General features: G+C 34.9%; 1 protein-coding gene across 3 annotated transcripts in view; it reads right to left on the reverse strand.

Annotated features, from left to right (window-relative positions):
- Nucleotides 1–22678, reverse strand: part of LOC128878711 (uncharacterized) — a 298863-nt gene that overhangs the window by 34059 nt on the left and 242126 nt on the right. Inside the window, exons 13-18 of one of the 3 annotated variants that reach the window (XM_054127156.1) lie at nucleotides 22030–22173; nucleotides 11219–11364; nucleotides 6429–6482; nucleotides 3146–3193; nucleotides 1472–1561; nucleotides 49–111 (exon numbers count right to left, since the gene is read on the reverse strand). In XM_054127156.1, coding sequence (XP_053983131.1) covers nucleotides 49–111; nucleotides 1472–1561; nucleotides 3146–3193; nucleotides 6429–6482; nucleotides 11219–11364; nucleotides 22030–22173 — 545 coding nt within the window. Of the gene's footprint in view, nucleotides 1–48; nucleotides 112–1471; nucleotides 1562–3145; nucleotides 3215–6428; nucleotides 6483–11218; nucleotides 11365–22029; nucleotides 22174–22678 lie in introns of all 3 variants that reach the window. The other 2 variants (XM_054127153.1, XM_054127154.1) reach the window with 2 other exon arrangements.

The following is a 22678-nucleotide window of genomic DNA, read 5'->3' on the forward strand; positions in this document are numbered from 1 at the left end:
CGACACAAATGGTACAAGAAGCTTAAAAAATACACGAGGTAGTTTTACCTTGCGAAGACATCCTCGGCAACGTGGAGGATTTGATCGCCGGTTTCGTTGGTTTTGTGTCCGCTAGTCGTGGAAGGCATTGCACGAGAAGTCGTTAGAGATTATTGCGTTAGTATTAACCATTCCGACGAGGTGTTTTTAGCGCTCGTTGGGCTTCAAATACGTCTCGTCGAAAAACGATGGGGTCGTCGGTTTACGAGATGGTTGCCAATTCGTGTACCAGTTACCGCGAACCGAAGCAAAGTTTGCTCGTAATTTGCTCGCTCGATTGTTAGGTGAATCGGCAATTAAAATTAAGACCGTCGTTGACCCCGAGTGGAGAGCCAACCGAAACGATTGGACGTCCATGCAATCTCCATGATAATTTTCGGAAGGAAATTACGGTCCGGTGGCGAACGAAACTGGTCGATTGAGGGGATAACAGTCATGGGGCAGAGATGGGCTAAGTTTTATTCGAATCGTAGATGGCGAATAAAAATACTGTACAGTGATTTATTCGCTTTGTTTGTGCGATTGGATAGGTATAGTATTGTGCAAACTATCATGTGAAACTTGCATTACACTTGAACAAATCTATATTAATGATGTATATTTGTTATTCATATTGACTTGAATCCCTACGATGTACACAAATTAAAATGCGTAGATTTTGTCCGAAAACCAATGAAAGAGCATTGGAAGTAAAGGTAGTGGCAAACCTACTAACAAACTTTAAATACGTTTTTTTTTAAACTATTTTTTCGCCCTTGCGTGAAAGAAGATAATTTTTGTCGGAAAAGTGGCAATAGAACATTTTTAAAACATTACAAATTATTATTTTTTACAACACCATGAAGTAGAAAAAAGGCGTGAAATATCGACTACACATTCAAAATGCATCGTTTCGGGAGTATTTAATATTTTGCAAAAAATTCTACGTCATTTTTCGCAGAATATTGTTTTATTTCAGAATTCATAAGTTTGATTTGTTTTAAATACGTTATCTAGAAAAAAACATTCACTTAGCGCGAGTTTGTAGCGAAAACTACGCATCATTCAGGTCAATGTTTCAGTTTTTATTGTAAAACAATTGTTAATGAAAAAAATTCGAATAAGTAGTTGTAGCATTACTTTTAATTTTATATTTTATAAGCACATAATAGTTCTAATGTTTGATTCTTTCTCACATTTAATCGCCAACAAAGGAATAAAATAGTTAAGTTTGTCCTCTATTTGTCATTAGAAATTTACACCGAATAAAAATATTGTCCATCTCTGCCGCGAGAGGCAGTCACGCGACGTAATCGTCTGCGCCATATCGACGCGCCCCATCGTTTCTTTTTTCTTTCTTTCGCAGGGCTTATGATGGAGTAGGTAATTAAATTCCCTCCGAAAGGAGCGTGTTTAGTATCGTTATAGATATGGAATGCGCATTAATCGTTACCTGCGTGTTGCGGGGAATGCTGCTTAGGAGAGTTCATGTCCGGCGGCTCGTCGCTGAAGGACACTGATTTTTCGAACGACACCGACTTGTCTGGAATAGATGTTGATCAGCGTATTTTTGTGGTCCCGTGCCTCTTAGGGGGTACGTGAAGCAAATGTGCGTGCGCGCGCGACAAAATTTCAAAAACAAAACGGAAGGTGCTAAACGTTCAGGCTCGATCGGTGCGCGAACAGTGCACCGAACCGTGTGCAAAAAGATCCAGCAATACAGATGGCCAAAAAGAGAGACAAAAAATTGACTAAAAATTCTTGTTTTGCTCTCGATAGTCGTTGAACGTACGATATAAAGAAAAAGATGGTCGGTTCTTTACCTTCCATAATTACACGAAAAGATTTCCTCGCAAAATAATCGGTTTTTTTCCTTAAGTATATTCATTTAGAATAAACTTATCTATCCTCTATTTTACTACTGTTATTTTCAAATGTATTTTCTAAAACTTCCTCCTGCTAGAAATGTAACGCATGCCATCAAATGGGGTTACTTGCAAAATTTTTCACTTGAAATCTATATTGCATGAAATCTAAAGTATTTAAGTGAAAAATGGGTACATCGAAGTCGTAATTTTAAGTTTCAGAATATAAATACAGAAGAAAGAAAAATCTATCTATTACCTTTTTCCTATGGGGAGAATAAAACGTAGGTTTTGCAAGTTACCCAGCCTGTAGGATAATAATAGTTTCTATAAAATAAGTGGGTTCTCCAAGATCATTTTGTACTTTCTTGGCATAATTTATTATTTAAATCTATAATACACAGGAAATTGGATGCCAACGGTGATCAAGAACTTTTGATTGAGTAAATAAGATTGTTGATCAAGTAAATAAATATTTATAGGTGACAATTTTCATTGAACCCTTTTCTCCAATAAGAAAAAAAAAATATATAGTTCTCAGACAATTCAGCAAAAATAGTTTAGAAATAACCGAATTTGTTAATTAATATTACAGAAAAGAAATCACGGTGATATCGGTTCTTTAAAGTTAACACACGAAACAATAAACCTGAAAAATCGAATGAGCAACGAAACGATCCGAGTAACCCCATTTGATGGTATGTATTTGAGAAATTTCTCTTCCCTCTTGTACTTTCAGAGACGAAAATAAATACACCTCGAACGATACGTTTCGCGAACGATGAATTAACGGTTAAAATTAATTACTGGATAAATTCCAAAGCAGTCGGAGGTGTCGAGCGCAAAAGAAAAAAGAAATCGGTCGAAAGCGAACCGAAGAGAATCTCGAGAGCGGAATAACCGACACGGGTTAAAGGGTTATATTTCTAAGCGAGAGAACAGTCGACCGATGCTGAAACCGATAAAAGCAACGAAAGTAACGGGGTTGGCGACGGCCAAGTGCTGTCGGAAGATGCGCGTATTGTGCACGTGAGATGCAAAACTGAAAGAGACAAAGAAGAAGGGGGACGGAGGGAGAAGAAGTAAGCGAGACAAGAAACAGAGAAACGAAGAAAGAAGGGGAAGAAGTTGCGTGCAGTGCGGACACCGAAGGTTACAATTAACATCTAGCTAATGCAAAGAGGCGGCGGCGGCGGCGGCGGCGGCGATAACGCTTGGTGTACGTGTAAAAAGGAAGAACGTGTATATCTTGTGAACCGCACCTTTGCCTAATTTTGGTGGTTTTACGTCAGTCCTTAAGTACGAGTCATCTGTAACGGCAGGTTGAGACACTTAAATTTTACAAAGGAGATCCGTTTTAATCACAGTGGTAAAACGTAGGGCACTATTATAAAATGTTATGCATAAATGTAGCAATGATATGTACTATTGGGTTGTCGGAAAGTAATTTCGTGTTTTTGTTTGTAAAAAAAAGAACATTTCCTTTATAATGTATAAACATTTCATTGAATTATATACTGATCACTTTGCTATCTTTCTGGTAGCAGCATGATTCCAGGTTTATAAAAGTTCTGATCTTCGTTTAGAAGAAATTGATCCCGGGTTGCCAGATTTGGCGAATATAGCGAGTGTGGTAGCACATCCTATTCAAACTGTAACAAGCTTCAAATCTCGGAGCAAAATCTCTTTCTAAGAACACGTGTAATCCATATATCGAGCTTTGAATCGAAACCACGTGATTTCGCCCGATTACAAACGGTTGAATTCGGCAAATTTAATGTTTTAGAGATTTCGTGTGTCGTTAATAGGCGGATTCCGTTAACCCTTTAATCTATAATAATACAGGCCAGAACCACGTATCAGGAGCATTATCGACCTACTCTAAGCGATCAACGCGATCAACTATGACACGGATTAGTGTGACTTAAATCATAGATTAAAGGGTTAATTGATGCATTTATTTTGTCATCAACTTCAACTGAACTACCACAATGTGATGCATTTTCAACATTGAAATTACCGGAACTTTTATAAACCAATTTTGGTACTGACGTTCTATCAGCACATCCCTCCATACGCGTTACACAATTTTTGTTGACTTGAACAGCTTTTTTACTTTTTCGGGAATAGAAAAGCAAAATATGCCAAAAATGCTGTTTTTTATTTTCCATATTTAATGGGTCGCAGAAGAAAAAAAGAATTGTGTAGAATCAAACATTGTTTACAAACCTTAAACTATCAGCTGTCAAAATATGTAACGTTAATAAAGTTCAGAATGAAGTTGGCTGATTAAAAATGCAAACAATCATTCTGGTGGTAAAAATACGAGATTGCTTTCCGAATAAGCTAATATATATATATAAGTATTTTACGCAGTGTATGTCGAGTAATGTAGTGTTACCAACGAGTGGGGATGATTCGACAAGAAAATAAATAAGAAATGTGGAGTGAAATTTCTTTCCACGAAGCTTCGTTTCTGAAAAAAATTGATTTGGAAAATTCATTTCAATTTTATAATTCGTATTTGTTCATTACACATTGATTCTAACTGTAGTGTACTACTATCGATTTTCAATTAATTCTGACACGGAATAAAATCAGGTGGACAAACACGTCACTCGAAAACTAAGAATTTCATTCAAATTTTGTTCATTTACCTCTATACGAAGAATCACCAGCTTTGGGGGTAGCACCACATTTTGCGAGACACTCTGTATATATAGAGTGTCCCATTTTAATCATTCCGTGCAATTATCTTTGAACGTTTCAGATGAAAGTTGTCCTATTTTAAAGGAGACACCTTCGGATCGGATCGGTTTTCTCCTATTGTAGTTATTTTGTGACAGAATTATATTAAACTTTTTAACAGAATGTGTGGTTTATATAATAGCAAATTTAAGGTTCCATAACATGTGATTTATCTAAGGTTGCTTAATTAGGAAACCGTACAATAACCGCAGATAAGGGTTAGGCATATCATCTTGATTCAGAGAGAGGCAATATATAACAGCTTTATATACAGTAAATGTTAAAGTTATAATTTGTAATAAAATTGAATTGTCAAATGAAATGAATTTCAGGAATACAATCATAGATTTATTAATTTATGATTCATTAGTCAAATAGATTTTTGTCCATTTCTGCACTACACGAGTTACCAACACATTTTAAGTCGCTGATTTTTATTATTGGTTAGTTTGAAGACATAGGTAAAAATAGTACATGGTTCTACTTAATAAAGACGGAGGTGTTCTTTACATCTTGGAAATGTCACTATTTGGAGTATCACCGTTCAGATTGAGGAAGTGTCTTCCTTGAAACAGAGTATGTGTCATCTGAAAAATTGTCTCGAACAACTGATAGGTGAGTTTGAAGATAAATCATGGAAAGATCAAAATAGAACACCGTTATACACATAGAGTGTATCAAAACATATGAACATAAGCATTACGGGGTTGAATTCGATGCAAAAACAATTAAATCAGTTCATTTGTCCTATTTCACTCTGCTGTCGAATTACAGGCGTAACTGCACGTTTGGAGAAAAAAGTCATTATTAAAACACTTTCAATGAATTATGTTTGCATAATAAAAAATTAATGTAATCCAGAGTAATTAAATCCATTGGACATACATCCAATTTCATTCAATTATTACAACAATTATAACAAGAATTTCACTCACGTTGCACTAACTGTATATTCCGTAGTATACAATGCTTTAACTCTAATAATAAAGGTTAACGCAAATTTATCATACATAGAACTGTATCTTTGTATTTAGAGGAAGGAGGACAAAAGAATTTATGGATAAGAGTGATTTTCTAATATTATAATAGTTTTCTTCCAAAATAGGAGTAAAACCATTGTTAACACTAGGTTTACGGAGGTTTATCATCTGATTTCGATTACTGAAATAACCCTTTAATAAATGAAGTCGATTTACTAAAATTAATTAGGAGGTTTATACAAAAATGAATTATACAGATCCTCATAAAAAGAAGACAAGGCGTTTGAGATCCGGTAATCGTGATGGGATCTGTAAAAGATAGAGTGTATTCGCACCCCTTTACTAATCTTGAGGAGCTCCAACAACGCATTCAGCAAGAAATATGCAAAATTACGGAAAAGGGTTTGTCTCTTCATATGGATAAAAGTCAGCATAAATGGTTCCCGAAAGAGGAAATGGATTTTGTGAAAACCTTGTGAAATTTGGAATGGGTAGAAATGACGGTGCTCCGTAAACCTAGTGTCAGTACTTGAGTGACTTTAGGAAGAAGTTTGATGTACATGGCTCAAATTTGGTCCATGTTTTATAGCGCGAATATGAATTTATCCCAAAACAGTGCCTATAAATCGAAAGCAAGATTAACCAAGACAAATATTTCTGACTGTAATTCATTACTTTCGTGCATCGAGATCAGCGATGCCATGGCCACAGGTTTCGATACATCCTGTGCACGTATACATGTATAACAAATGTTTAGACTGGTCACAGTGATCGGAAGGAAAATAGAATATAGAAGATAGAAGATGAAGAGACACACCTGGCAATGAGGCAGAGCTGGAGCTAGAATGTTTGTCGAACTCGTCCCCGGCGCCTGGTGTGCGCATCAGTCGGAATAACAAAGCAGTTGTACAGCAGGGTTTTTAGGAAATTTCAACGCCGCGCTACGTCACGTGGCAGTGGTACAACGCGCCGTGTCGCGACGCAACAACCCTACCGTTCTTCGATCGCGACACAACGTAAATTCGACTACAAAGACCGAGTTCGCTATTTAATTATCGACCCTTCGTGAAATTTGTGTCTGCTTTTTCATCAAGAACGACGAGTGTGTCTTTCTCTCTAGAAAATGTTGTGCGGAAAATTTGCTTTCATAGAAGATAAATTACAGACCGTACCACTGCTACCGCGTAGCTCACGGCATAAAACGTATGATTACATCTAATCGAGGCGCAGATACGCGACTCGAGATAGGCGCACCTAGGCAGCCAAGAGATCGGTGGCTGTCTGTTGCTCCTTTCGACCGCGAGCAAAACCGATCGATCACCTAAAACGTAAGTATCTAAAAGAGAGCAGAAGAGAGTCCGCGGTGTATATGAGAGAACGTAGGGGAGGGTTGAACCACGACGGACGATTTGTACGACGCAGAAGAAAGCAAGGGAGGTTGGACGGACGAACATTTACGCATAGAGAACGGGGGAGGGGAGAGAGAGAGAGAGAGAGAGAGAGAGAGAGAGAGAGAGAGAGAGAGAGAGAGGCGGTAAAGCGTCGCAGAAGTGAAATGTTTTCAACGAAACGAGCTAACACTTCTAATACGTTTAAGTGCGACGAAAGATCGAATTTAAGAACAAATGTGTACCGTTCGTCTCGACGGGACAAGTAGCGAGGTGATCCAATCGATATCAAAAATATCGTTGGTCTCTGATAGGGAATATTTTTGAACTGTTCACCTCCGATTTGTTTGAAACTTTGCATGTACAGTAGGTGTAGAATGTATTCATACACCGATCAATTTCGCAAAAAACTTTTGTGTGAAATTGTAGTCTCTTAACTTCCTTTTTTACAATCAATGATATTTTACATATCCTCCGAAGTCTCTAAGATAGATATAGTCCAAACAACATTTACTATTTGATATAATTTGTGAATTTAACAAAAAAATGCGAAAAGTGGGTAAAAGTATAGAAGGAATTAGTATTTCTACGATTCTTATGACGAACCATTTACAGTAGAGTTTGTAACGTAAACACATTAGTTTATTGCTCCGTACAAATTAGAAAACATCAAATTTCCAGGAAAGTACTTTTAAAAAAGGGCTCTAATAGAGGAATTGAAGAAGATCCCACTTCGAATAACTAATAATTTAGTTAATTTAAGGCTTAGAAAAGTTACAATAATTATAAAATCAAAAGGAAATCCCACGAAGGAAGTATTATATACTTATAAATTAATGTATTATAAATTTCTTTTTTTTTAATGAAGTTTTAAAAATTAAACAGTTGCGCGAATACTTATTGCTTCAATATTTCTATCGATTAATTGTTTTTTTTTGTTTTGTTAATTTTGTAACTTACATAAATAGCTACTTTTTTTTGTAATCTATCTATTCTAGAGATTTCCTAGAACATGTAGAATGTCATTGTTTATAAAAAATAAGTTAATAAATTACAATTTTACATAGTTTTTTTGGAAATTGATCGATGTACGAATACTTTCTACATCCACTGCATATAGAATATCAAAAAATATTCGACATTCTTCTTGCAATTCGGGCCGTTTTCATATTTAAGGGGCGAAACAACCCCTTAAAATTGATACACGGAGGTATGTACAACGTTTCCTATTCCATTGTTAATATAATAAATATTAAAGCATTGTGTTGAATAAAATTCGTTAAAAATTTACTTCATAACTTACTACTTGGATAATATTCTTGTCGACAGTTACTGTTATCGCGGGATAAATTATCCCTAATCGTTTGACCTTTTCAAGCGTACTTAGATTTTTCCTTTCGAACAATTTCCATGAAACTTGGTATACAAGACTTTTTGGAGTCCTTTGACTCCAAACCTGATCTCAAAATTTAGAAATTCAACATGGTGGATCAGAACGATATGATGGAACAAAACGAAAAAAATCATTCATGTACTACGGAGTAGAAAATAGCAAGATGTTCGGTACTTAACGTCAAGAAATGCGTTAAAATAATGAAAAATTGAGCGGAAAAATGTGGTTTGATTTATAACCCGTCAGGTCGCATATCGTTAAAGGTAAATACGCAAAGAAAGACTAGAAGAAATGAAGAAATATTTCAATTTAAGTAAAATTATTTAATAATAAATGTTAATTACTTTAACTGAATTTTAATTACAATAAAAATTTATAAAAAGTGTTTCCTTTCGTACGGAACATACATATGCGATCAACTCCCTGTTTTTCATTTCAAATCGGGTTATCTTTTTCCACTATGTTGAATTTCTAAATTCTGAGTTCAGATTTGGAGTCAAAGGACTCCAAAGAGGATTGTATACCAAGTTTTATGGAAATCGTTTGAAAAGAAGAATGTATGCTCCAAAGGGATAAATGATTAGGGATAAATCCTTTTTACCCTGATAAAAGTGACTGTCGACAATAACATTATCCATACAGTATGTTATGAAGTAAGTTAACTTTATATCAAGTTTTATTCAACATAATGTTGTAATATTTATTATACTAACAATAGAAAAGAAAATTTTGTATGAGCATTGAGGGGTCGTTTCACTCCCTATATATAAAGACGGAGCAAAATAAAAACATATTTGTGGAATATTTTTCGATGTTCTATGCATATACAAAGTTTTAAAAAAATTGGAGACAGACACTTCGAAAACATTCCGTAGAAAAGAAGAATTCTACCAAGGGGTACAATCGATTTGATCGATTCGAGTCTGTCACCACAGTGCACTATACGATTTATTTAATGTTATGCCGTACATAATGATTGTTGATTATTATATGTAACATAGTAGTAAATAATTTAGGGCAGGGGTGTGTCAATTATACAGGGTGTTTTTCACCTAACTTGATCAGCTGAAATATGTTGCTTGACTGTGATGTTACGAAAGGTGTTCAGAGAAAGAGTACTAAAGTATTATTATTAAGTAGTACTATATTATTAAGTATATATTATTAAGTAGTACTAAAGAGTACTAAAAAACTCGAGTACTAAATTAATTACTTTGCAGCTTCGAACAAGTAATTAAATTAGTGACACACATTTAGTGATTGTTGTTCGTTCAAGGTCAAATGAAGGTCAATATATTTGATGTCGCTGAATATGTCTTTTTATAAGCTGCAACATTGTAATAATGAATATATATCGTCCCATTTAAAACTGTACCAATAAAATAATTGAACACTAGAAGATCTAACTAAAAAATAATCTTTAGCAGAGGCAAGCGATATATTTTAGATGGTCAAGTGAGGTAAAACACCCTGCATACGTGCACAATTAATACAGTACTTCTTTGGTAATATGGACTACTCGAATCTGATGTACCCACCAGAGGTCAATGGTACCATTTCGTATTTTACTGTTCAAATACCTGTATAAAAGTATTGGTACGTACCAATTTTTAATTTCGATTTAAATGTCTCTACAAAATTATATTAAAAAAATTTGCAATTATCAAAGTAATAACCGTTTATATTACAGGTTACCCTGTCAGGTTGATTGAACACGAGATTTCGAACGCGTTTTTCTTGAAACGTTGTCTCTCAAATATGTTAACGCGATATATCAAGAACTACATTTCGAATAAGGTTTAAATGTTGAATACATATAAAAAACACATCTAGCTATGGCGTGAATAAGGACATTTTTGATATCTTAAAAGTTACTATTTCTTTCGAGCCACTAATGGCAAAAATTTAGTGGAGAAATCAAACATTTAAGTTTAAAGTCCAACCATTTTGTCAATATTCTTTTAATACTTTTTTCTAAAATTTACGCTATAATCACATTCATAATGAACAGATTAACATCGGTTTTCATTGGTTTGGACCATAAGGGCGGATGTAATCGCGTTAATATGTTTGGCCTATTCCGTTTAACGTGACGTATGTAGTATATTGTACGAAACTTGTAAACAAAATGAGGAGATCGATTGAAAATTTCAGAGAATCTTCTATATATATATAAAATTTTTAGAATTTTTTTTATTGCAATGTATAGCCAATCGAAAACTGATCAACATTTATTTAAAATATTTTTTTTTAAGATTATCGCAAATACTTAAAAAATCGTGAAAAGTTTTACATGGGATATTCTGTATACATATGTATGTGCAGCCACAGTTCTTGATAGAAACTTTTGATATTTGGTACATATATATATATTAACGTGCTACAAGCAATTTTCTTCGAGACTAATGAAGATATCGGCACTTCTACTTTCTCAACACTTCGTTAGACTTTTTTCGATACTCAACATATTGAACCGTGAATACATTTATGTATACTTATCAAACAAAAACAAATCAAAGTTAAATGTACTCCAATTGATCAAAAGAAAGGGAGCCTCTCCCATAAATCATCCATGCGTATTGTATCGGTTCATTGTTAGATGCTCCTGCGTCGAGACGAATCAGACGACGAAAACTGAACAGACTTGAAAAAGAAACGGGAACGAGGCAGTGAGGAAGAGGAGGTCGGGAGTGGCGGCAAAGTAAAACTGCGCGGCGGAAATCAAGGGGCAGAGTTCCTTTCGCAGAGAAGAGAGAAACCGGAGACAGCGCGTCTAACTGTGGAAATGTAGAATATAGAGAGATGTGAATCGAAGCGAGGACGTACCTGGGCCTCTCGCGTACGGATCGCGAGTCGCGGGAACTTGCAAATAATCTCGCGGCGACGGGCTTGTGTGGGGCGCGTGGGTCAGAGCCTTCTGCACCAGTCCCGTCAGGTTGGCCAGCTGTCTCTCCATGTGTTCTACCCTTATCCTAGAGCAACGAACGGGGAAAACCAGTCGTTAGTGGTGGTCATCGTGCGATTTCGCTATCACTCGTGCTAGAGCTAGTCGAAGCTGTCTTCGAGACGAAGCAGGATGTCCTAGAGGATGCACGATGCATTATGGTGAACCACAAATCTTTTTCAAGATTTTTCTTCTTTCTTTCTATGTTTCTTTTTAACGTATGCTTAACACTGACACTACCGAGACCAACACATGATACTACAAAATATATTTGAAATTAAAAGGTAGAAGAGCCAAAGAAATTTTTAATATAATTAGTTTTCTATTTCAATGATTGTCACCAAAAATTGTAGCAAATGCATAGTAGTTAATAAGTAGACTGTGGATTGTACATTGTACATGGACTGTACGTTGAGTGCGATCTATTAATTACTATAACAATTAAATATTTCGTTTTGCATAAGTGCGCATACCTTTTGTATGTATTTGTCATTAGCTTGTATCATAAATACATAAAATACTCAGTCTATTTATAATTAAGAAATTGTAAAAAGAAATTAAAAATACAACGGTTAAAATGGTAGTTTGGTAGTTGACATTAATTCTGTGCCTTTGTATTCAATCATTTATAACTCAGTCTAAATACTAATATTGAATCGTCATTTTGTTATCATATATTAACTTACCAACCCTCTAGGTTTCGATCTGGTCTCCATTACAATGAATCTATACATATATTGCACAATCGAAGCTTTAAACTGATGACCATTACAGCGTAGTGCGTATGTGCATGTACGAAGTTTGATAGCCATACATTTTTGTTTATTATTATTCTAACAGATTACAAGTGTACTTGATAACTGTACTAAAAGAATAACAATAAGTAAAATTTGAAAGCTACTAAAGTTCATAAAGATGCAATGAAATGGCCATCAGGTAGAGACTTAGGTTACGTCTACAGATAAATTGTAATAAAGAGTAGATTGAAAACTTCGAAGGTTCTACTTTAATGTACCAAAATTACGAATAAATATATCTGTTTAAACTAGAGTTATAAATTATTGAATACAGAGGCAGAAAATTAATTTCTACATCCAATATTTTTGTTTTATGTTATGTATCATTTTGCAGCTCTTTCATATCAGATATTCGAGGATTTGCAGTCCGGTTCCTCATGGTTGGTGACCATGGTTATTAACCAAGGCTTCCAAATGTCTTTTGCTATGCATTATATAGTGAGATCGTGTCACTGTTCATTAACTACCAATCACCGAGCTCACGGTACGGTTTTTTCTTTAAAAAAAATTATTTAAAAAAATTATTTTTCTTTATAAAAAATTATTCTCATTGTTCGATTGAACAATACAAAAGAGATATCTCTTTCCTGCCATGTATTAAGTACTATCGAACAATTGTCTATTTCTGATTTTATCAATTTAGGAGTATGATGGGAACATTGAAATTCGCATTCCTTTACGTCATTCTTGGAAAAGAGGTTTTAAAATTCACGTGACCATCGTTTCGTTAACAGAATTGAAATTTGCGACGAAAAGTGGGTTTATTTCGATAATACAGATGTATGTGTAAAATCAATGACTGCACCCTGGACAAATGACAGAATCAATAGCAAAACGAACTTGTTAAAAAAAGTATTACTGTGTCATTGCTTATTTAATATGCGATATGAAACACCATTTCGAGAGCTACAAAAAGGTATATTATTTATAATGAAACTTAAATACTTTTATTTAGTTTACACATTTGTTGAAAAAGAACATAGAAAGAAGGAAGAAAAATCGGAAAAAAACTTTGACTTCACCCTAATATATATACGCTCCGTAACAATGACAGTTAACATTTGGAATCGCGTGCAAGGTCGAATTCGCATAACTTACGATACTATACTCTAAGTCAGCAGTTCTTAACCTTCTGAAGCTCACGGCACGGTCGAGAGATTTTTCATTTTTATAAGCTCGCGGTACACTTTGAAGAAAAAATACGCAATTTACGACTATGAATCATCATTGAATTATTTTAAAAGCCATGAATTAAAAGTTAGCAGTTTACTTTTCGTATTAGTATTGTAAGCATTACTTTATGTATTAGTGTATTAGTTTATTTGTAACTACTACATAGCGTTGCATTAATAAAATTCATTATAATTAACATTAACGAGACACTCGAGTTTTGTAATATTTTGTACTCTACTTATTCAACACGTGTGTAGACGCGTGTGTGACGATAAACTATTTGTATAAATCCGTCAGCATTAACATTAAAACTACTAAATCGGTCATTTAAACCGATGAATTTGGAATTTCTTGCAATTAGAGCAACAAGACATTAATGTTAATTGTAACGAGTTTCATGAATGTAATATTAATGGTTATAATAAACTAAATCGATCGAGGAGCTTGAAAGTTGTTAGTATAACGATTCAAGTGCTAATTTCTTTTTCTTTAAACTGTACCGCGAGTCCAACGAAATTAAGAATCTTCTTCTAAACCGAACTCTGAGCTCGAAAAGTTTAAGAACCGCTGTTCTAAGCCTACGACGGCAGGACGTTGTACACAAAAGCGCTCGATATGCATTCTCTTTACGATCGCTAATCGGCATGCTGCATTCCACCGATCTGCTATCTAAAGTAAGTACTTATAAGCGACTAGCGCAGAATGTAGCAAAACGATAGGACTCCGACGTCATCGAAATTTGAAACGAGCCGCTACTCGATTCTAGCAGAGGCCATGCAACAATTTAATTGATCAAATATCTCGAAAAATATTACAAGTAGGAATCAAATTAAATATTAATACTATGGAAAAGATTTTCGATAGTGATCCTCTAGGTAGTGATTGGCATTATCGGAGCCATTGAGGCATATGGCAAAAGTGACCATTCTGACGTCAAAACTTAAACGAGTTTAAACGTAAATCGGTATGTCTCATATATATACCTTTATTCCAATGCCACGTATCTAACATTTATAATGTAATTTGGATTTCAAGTGTTTCTAATTATAAGTCTACTTATTATATTTGATCGAATAAGTTTTAAACGAAAAATGCAGAAAAAATAATTTGCAGATTTAAATTATAATAAACTGCAGCTATATATGTAGTCGTTGTTAGTTTCTTATAAGATGCCCGAAAAATGAAATTTCAATCCTGCATAACGGAATCAAAGCTTTTGACGTAAAAATATTTAGAATAACTATACAAAATGTGAAACTACACCGAAAAGATCTGCTTTCCTGCAAAATTTCACGTGTGTCAGATATTTAGTATCGGAATGAATGCTGCTCGAAATTCATGTATGATCAGTAAACTGCGGATCTTTATGCATTTATAGGAAATTTGAACATGCAAAAAACTACAAAATGCAAAAAATGTGCAAAAATATATTAGGTCGTGCCATAAATTGGTGCTGCAGACTGAATCAATATTTAATACAAAAATTACAGAAATTTTATAGTGACTGTACAATGACTGTGTCAGAAAGTTGGGAAAATATTGTAAAGTGTAAGAGATCACATTTTCTTAGAACACTTATGGATATGTTTCATATATTAATTTGAGTAGCAGAAGAATAAGTGGCATGTATTTATGGGACGACCTAATAAAAATGATTGAAAGTAAAGTTCATGTTGTAACATTTGCAGAATAAAATGAATTCCTATTTAGGTTCAATTTTTGTAGGCACGTTCGCAAAGATTTTATTTTGTATAAAGATCCGCAGTCTAATGATCAGTCATTCGTCTTCAATCTATCTTTGTCTATCTCTGTTTTCTTACTCTGTCCGTTTCCAGTTTTTGGAGAAATCATACATGGTTATTCCAATTACTCCCTAGAGGATCACTAATTTTCGGTAGGCCAATGTTTTTTCAGTAAACGGTCGATCATCAACGAAATTTTCTTGTAAGGGAGAATGGATGGAACGGGTGAATCTAAAGCCAGTGTCCATTCGTTTGCTTGCATCCTACGGTAGCGCAATTAAATCCGTTTACTCCAACGCAACTACTCCTTGCCCCGTTCCCTTGAGAATTCTGCGTTTCCGTTTCGAACGGAAACCTCTCTGCATGCTCCGTCGCGTATTATACATGCATCGAACGGACGACGCGCGTTCCGGGGAGAGTCGGACTCTTTTGATAGGTCGCGAACGAACGTATCCAAGTATTCGCGTCTCGTGGCGAGAAAACGAGCTTCCCCCGGGTCAATGGAATCGACGAGAACCACGATCGATGAACTCGAAACGCGAGATATTATCCGCACAGCCGCATGGAACCGTGTCGATGCATGGACGAATATAAATAACCCAGATCGAAGGGAACTACGGAGAACGTAAACTGACCCGAGGGATGCTTGCCATGCTTTTCACTTTCCGTCGACATATTACAAGAGCCGATCGTTTCTCTTTCGCGATCGAACGTTCGTTCCCGCCGATGAATTCTTCGCTGTAACGACAACGCCGAATTAAGACGCAGACCCTTGGAAGCACAGGCACTGGGAGGCATCCAGTAACATTTTCATTAAAAACTTATACAGTGGGTGTAGAATGTATTCGTACACCGATCAATTTCCCAAAAAACATTTGTGTGAAATTGTAGTCTCTTAACTTCCTTTTTTCTAATCAATGATATTTTACATATTCTCGGAAGTCTCTAAGATAGATATAGTCCAAACAACATTTACTAGTTGATATAATTTGTGAAATTAACAAAAAATTGCGAAAAGTGGGTAAAAGTATAGAAGGAATTAGTATTTGTACGATTCTTATGACGAACCATTTACAGCAGAGTTTGTAACGTAAACACATTAGCTTGTTGCTCCGTGCGAATTAGAAAACATCAAATTTCTAGGAAAGTACTTTTAAACAGTTGTGCGAATACTTATTGCTTCAATATTTCTATCGATTAATTGTTTTTTTCTTGCTAATTTCACAACTTACATAAATAGCTATTTTTTTTGTAATCTATTTATTCTAGAGATTTCCTAGAACATGGTGAATGTCATTGTTTATAAAAAATAAGTTAATAAATTACAATTTTACACAGTTTTTTTGGAAATTGATCGGTGTACGAATACTTTCTACACCCACTGTAAGTCCTCAATCATAGATTGAACGACAGCGGTTGAAAACCGACTTACTGGAATACAGAAAAGGCAAAACTAATCTGATAGCTCAGCGACCAATGTCATCAAACGTTAACACAATCCCGTAGCTCAGCGAATAGTGTACTCAAACACAAAGCCTATCCCCTAGCTGAGCGACTAACTTCCGTTTGATTACATTTAAAAGTGAAAAACGAAACCAGAGTGGTTTCCAACCATAAAAAAAGAAAAGAAAACATTTTGGTGGGTGTTGTATGGACAAATATTTGGCGCTTCGTCTAGGAATGCTGGACTATGGTGTATTGAGTCCTTGGTAAGACTAATCCAGAAAACTTTGCTTCAAAAACGCTTCGACTTTTTTTTCTATCTTCTCATCTGTGGGGGTATCGGTGGTACTTGAGAATTTTTCCGTATAACCTGAAATAAGCTAGACAATTAGTAGTTTGGTTTATCTTAAGATGTCTGGCCACCTTGAGCGCTCGCCAGATGGGTACTATTCTTAAAAAAAAAAATTAATTAAAAAATTAATCAAGTAATCGCAAAAATCCATTGCTATTCTTCAGATAATGTATCTAAAAGTAGTGTGTACAAATTTCAGAGCAATCGGACCGCACGTTTACTTTCTTTTGGGATTATCTCGAAACTACATTTTTCGAAATGGTACAACGTAAATCTCGTAAACTATCGGTCCGATTGCTCTGAAATTTGTACACACTACTTTTAGATACATTATCTGAAGAGTAGCAATGGATTTTTGCGATTACTTGATTAGTTCTTTTTTTACTGACGGTTTTTCTCGTGAAATTTCGGTGAAACATAAAAAAAAAATTTCTTCGGCTCACCATAATTTTCTTAATGGTAAAAAAAAAATCCAATTACTACTCTCTAGCGACAAACTCCAGAAACAAACTAATATTTTTTTTTTCTTTTTCGGATGCAGCCTAAAGAATATAATGATGGTACAGCCCACGCGCGTTTCGTGCCGAAGGCCTTCATCAAAATTTTCGAATCGCCGCCATTTTTATTTTGTTATCTCAAAAAATTTTTCATGTGTTCATTAAACCGTTTTTTAGTATGTGTCAAAACATAAAAATATTTTTTTCTATACTTTCGCATTTATGAATTTTTTAAGAATAGTACCCATCTGGCGAGCGCTCAGGATGGCCAGACGCCTTAAAGCGTGTCGATAATCTTGTTTTACATGTGAAGAAATAAAGTAAAATCTATAGGTGAGAGGCAACTATAGATCCCTAAGTATATCTAATCCAGTAATCTTGAATTACATTAGTTTAGCAGTTTTAGTCTAGATGTTGCGGTTGCTTCCTCTATAAGGGATCTGTGATCTAACTGCGAAAGGCAGTTCAACTACGTCACTATTCAATGTTAGAGTTTAAAGCTAATTGAAGACTTTGGTGGAAAATCGGTCAGCTCCACTTTTGGTCATCTCTAGATTAGGAAGTATTCTGCTAATTGAGAAGAATAACGCGCTTCTTTTTATATGTTCTGAAATATCTTCATTTCTGGGTGTAACCGGTTTTCGTACCACAGTCTTCGATTAGAAAGACAAATTACAAAGGCAATTAGAAACTATCGGATCCCTCGATGAAACGCCAACAATTTTATGATACAACACCCATTAAATTAGATGTTACGAAATACGTAACTTATGTTAATTAAACGTCACCTTATAAACTCTTAATTTGGTGTGTTAAAATATACGGTGATTATAATAATATCGTTTCTACTCAATTAAAAAATAATTAACTGGGCTAACAATAATTAAAATTCAGACATTTGCTTGGTGTAATTTTTTGGAAACATGTTTCTGGAAAACATTAGTAAACTGCAAGTTGTCAAGTTGGTAGAGGCCTCTGAGCTGTAGCCCCCAAAGCCCATGTTTTAATTCGGTCCTGCGTATCGGTTCCATCCTTCTCGGAACTCCCCGCGAACGGTAGTCGTGGAATTTTATTGACGACTCATTCGCAAGCGCAATTTGATCTACAGTCCGTTCAACTCACAGAAGGACTTCGTGCGAACAAAACCATATACTCTGAGAGAATTGCATTGAACCCTTGCATCTCTAGACAGAAGTAAAGAGGATTCAAAAGGAGCTCTCTGATTTTGTTTCTTAATCCCTTAAGTATTATGAATGAAAGATACAGTGTTATAAAGAAAATGATGCATGTGGACTATGGACGTATGTATCTGTCAATCTTTTTTATATTCTGCGTGTTTGAGATACAATTATCAGTGTTTTTCACAGTTAACTTTATATTTATAAAGTTGAAATATTTAGATTTACTAAATATTAAATTAAAACGAGTTTTACAGTTTAATATTAAAAAAGAAAGTCCTATAGACATTTTTACAAAATCCTTTATATTCGTTGGTTTAGATTCACTATTATTATTCACAATTTAGATTCACTAATTATTAATTTAAAACGAGTTCTACATTTTAATATTAATAAAAGAAAGTCCTAAAGACATTTTTACAGAATCCTTTATATTCGTTGGTTTAGATTCACTATTATTATTCACAATTTAGATTCACTAATTGTTAAATCAAAACGAGTTCTACATTTTAATATTAATAAAAGAAAGTCCTAAAGACACTTTTACAAAATCCTTTATATTCGTTGCTCCGACGCCATACTGAGATGAAGCATGAAAAGGCTTGACTAATGATTAAACCGATGTCAAACCATTCTTTACAAAAATTGTAAATGTTTAAGCTTCGAAGGGAACTAACAATATTTATCGCTGCTTTCAATAATTAATTTCAGTTAAACATTGAAAATGAATAATTCATTTAATACCGTCTCTTCCTATACATTTTTCCAACAACTCTTAATCAGCAGGATTTTCCAACCTCAATCCGTGCGTAATGCAATTTTAACACATCAGAACAGAGTAATATATTATGGAAAATAATGCTATAAGTATTAATTTGAACGACGATAGATCTCCATTAAATTTATCTTATTAATTATTTAAATTCCCTTTTTAATGAACTCCTTCCTCGTTTACTGGGATTTTATGTCACGTGAAATTAATGTTTTCGTCGGATAAAATGGTAATACCGTATTTTCACAAAATTCAATTTTATTCAATCAGTTGGGATAAACGATATTGTCAATATTCACAAAATTCGGTGCTTTTAAATTGTTTAAAGTGCTTCTCCAATTACTGTTTCTCGATGGAGGAATATTCAGATGATTGAATATCGGCAATTTCACGTGATACGTCCAAATGTTAAAAAAGAGGCCTTTTGTACTTTTATTTTTATTTCCTCTTATTTACCTTTTCACTGCAGAACCATAAAATGGTACATTGCTATGTACATATATGTAGATGCAAATAGTAACTTGTATAACTTGTATTTGAGATGGTAGTTCTTCCATTTCGAGCTTGTTGCAATTATATGGTTTTGTTTACACGAAGTCTTGTCACTTGAACATCGGGTGATATTAATTCATGTCATAGGATTAGAATATAATATGCTAAACGCATCCCTTTTCTTATAAACTTTGGAGCAGCGCAGAATCACTATGCAATAGAAATATTTCACAATGTATATCCTATCTAGTTGCGAGTCTCAATGAGCTTTATAAAATAATCATAATAATAATAATAATTTGCCATTAGCTATGCAATATTTCATGTTTAGGAATTAGTTTTCAATATAAGAATTAAACTATTACTTAGTCAATATGTTAATACATGTAATCCAAATAAAATGTATCTACGTTTCTTAAAGTTTGATCAGTTCTATTACGTGTTCTGCGTTCCCATAGTAATTCTGCGCATTTACCCTGCACAGCATCGGTAATACTACTTAACGTTCAGTCATTCAAAAAGAGGATACTTATGGCACACCATATTTTCGTCGAATGGCACGTATTAATATCTTCCATTGAACGCATTACAGTAATTCTTCTCTTAAAGATTGAAAGTCGCGACTTTTTTCTTTAATCCAATTTTCTTTTACCGAGGGTAGGTAAAGAATTTTTTGTTGCAATTGGCTGAACCAAATGAACTGCTCGATGTGGACAGCGAATATAGCGAGTAAGTGGTTGTAACCTCAAAGAACTACCAAACGTGTATCGGTGTGCTAATACTAATGCAACTTAAAATATTTTGTTTCTAATTATACATTTATGAAAGTAACATTAATCGATTGATGAAATTTTTCAGATGAAATTGAAACTACTTCGCTTAAAATTTATTCGATCGTTACATTCGCACTATTTTTAAAAAACTATTTTATTTCTGAACAACTTTCAACTACGTATAATTAAAAACATTAAAAAATCTTACCAATACATCGAAAATACTTTCACAGAGATACAATGAAAAATAAACAGGATTTCAGTTTGCATTAATGACAGTCACACCGTCATGCGCGGCATTGCTTTGAAGTTTAGTTAACCGGTTTTCAATTCCACATTTGCTAACCATTCGAGCTGAAGAAAAATAAAGAGTGACGGTAATAATAATACAGTGTCTTTAATCCCGGACTAAATACGCAGCCAGTTGGTACAAGCATTACTATTCATAATAATGTACGTTTTAATTTTTGGTTTAAGTCTCTTTCGGTACACAAGATTACAATTTGGAACAATCATACAATCTAGGTAGGTAATTTAGGTATAATTGTAACTCTATACTTAATTGTGTAGTATAATATATATTTCGACTTTTCAGCTATGATATGACTTGGTTATAATTTCTCTCTAAAATCCGTAATCTCCTTGTCGTATATTCTTGCACACCCTTATTCTATAAGTGCACCTAATAAGAGACTTAATAATAAAGACAACAATAAAACACACATCATACTATACGCTATCTATTAGTCTGGCTTTTCTTCCCTTGTTTTTTGTTCTTTTTCCGTCTTTCGTACCCAATCTGTTACCTTTTCGTAATATCGTAGTATCCCTACTCGAAGCTTGCACAGTTCGCACCTTCTGCCTTCCTCCCTTAGCTAGTACTTGCTTCCCCCTATCAAATTTCCACATCTCACCCTAGTCATACATTTTAACTCTTTGACTATGAGTCTAATTTCTGAACGATTGTTCTAGATCGAGGATGAGCTCGATAGAATAAACTTCGCGAGTGAACTGCTTCACGTTTCCATTCGTTATCCATTATTCGAACAAAATTTGCCCATTCTCGTTAATATTAGCTCGCGAGTCGACGAGTCCATCCCTGTTCTAGTTTATAATTTTGCACCCCTTAAAGAAAACGATCGCATACGGCGCAACCGATTTGAAATTAGTGTTGCAAACCGTTTGCGCTCTTTGTTTTACCTGCTCCACTATCTTTGTTTTACCTAGATCCACGTTCGCATGCAACTACATACATAGTTTCAGTGTGGTTTGAAACTGATCGGTTGCGTCCGTGTGCGATCGGCTTAAAACGTATATCACTTCAAATAATAATACTTGTACCAACTGCCTGAACATTAATCCAATAATAAATTTCAATTTTTAAGAGAGTAATTATTTGCATAGCTGTCCGGTTCGTTGGCGGATCACTCTATGGTCGCGGCTCTATCCAAGTGAATACAAGATTGCTCGGTACCGAGTAGCGTCGTAGGTCTGACCACCGGGTGGCAGAGGTGGTGGCGCCCCTGGAGGAAACGGGGATCGCGGTGGACCAGACGGCGGACGGCCTGGCGGTTTCACGCCGTATAAGCTGTACGATTCCTCCAACAGCTCCGTATCGCTGCACCACCCACAACAGAGATACACGAATCCGCGATATCAGCTATCCACGGATACACGCGGCAGCGAGTCGAGCGTAAAGACGCGACTACGTTATCCCATTGACGCTTCCATCGACAAATTTCTTCGACTTTCCGTTGCACAATACACGAATGACACGTTCGAGTAGGCAAATAGTAAAATTTCCTGCTGTTACGTTCGCAGCACTCGTTGATCTCGTTACTATTCCTGTTCTCCCTGGCACGACGCGTTGCGGCACAGAGTTGCTAATCAGCGGACGTAAGACTGTAACTTGAACATATTACGACACTACTGTTCTTTAAGGGAATGTCCTAGTTTGACCGGTTCAAAAAAATTATGTTTAGAATATTTAGATTATTTAAAAATATTCTGTAAAAGGATTTGTCGAAAATCGTAAAATTTACGGAATTACAGAGGCTTTTGTTAAACAGTATACGAAGCATATTTCGACTTGCATATCGTTAAATATGCTAATTATATCGGCG

The sequence above is a fragment of the Hylaeus volcanicus genome, chromosome 6 (assembly GCF_026283585.1).
Source record: "Hylaeus volcanicus isolate JK05 chromosome 6, UHH_iyHylVolc1.0_haploid, whole genome shotgun sequence".
Classification (NCBI taxonomy): domain Eukaryota; kingdom Metazoa; phylum Arthropoda; class Insecta; order Hymenoptera; family Colletidae; genus Hylaeus; species Hylaeus volcanicus.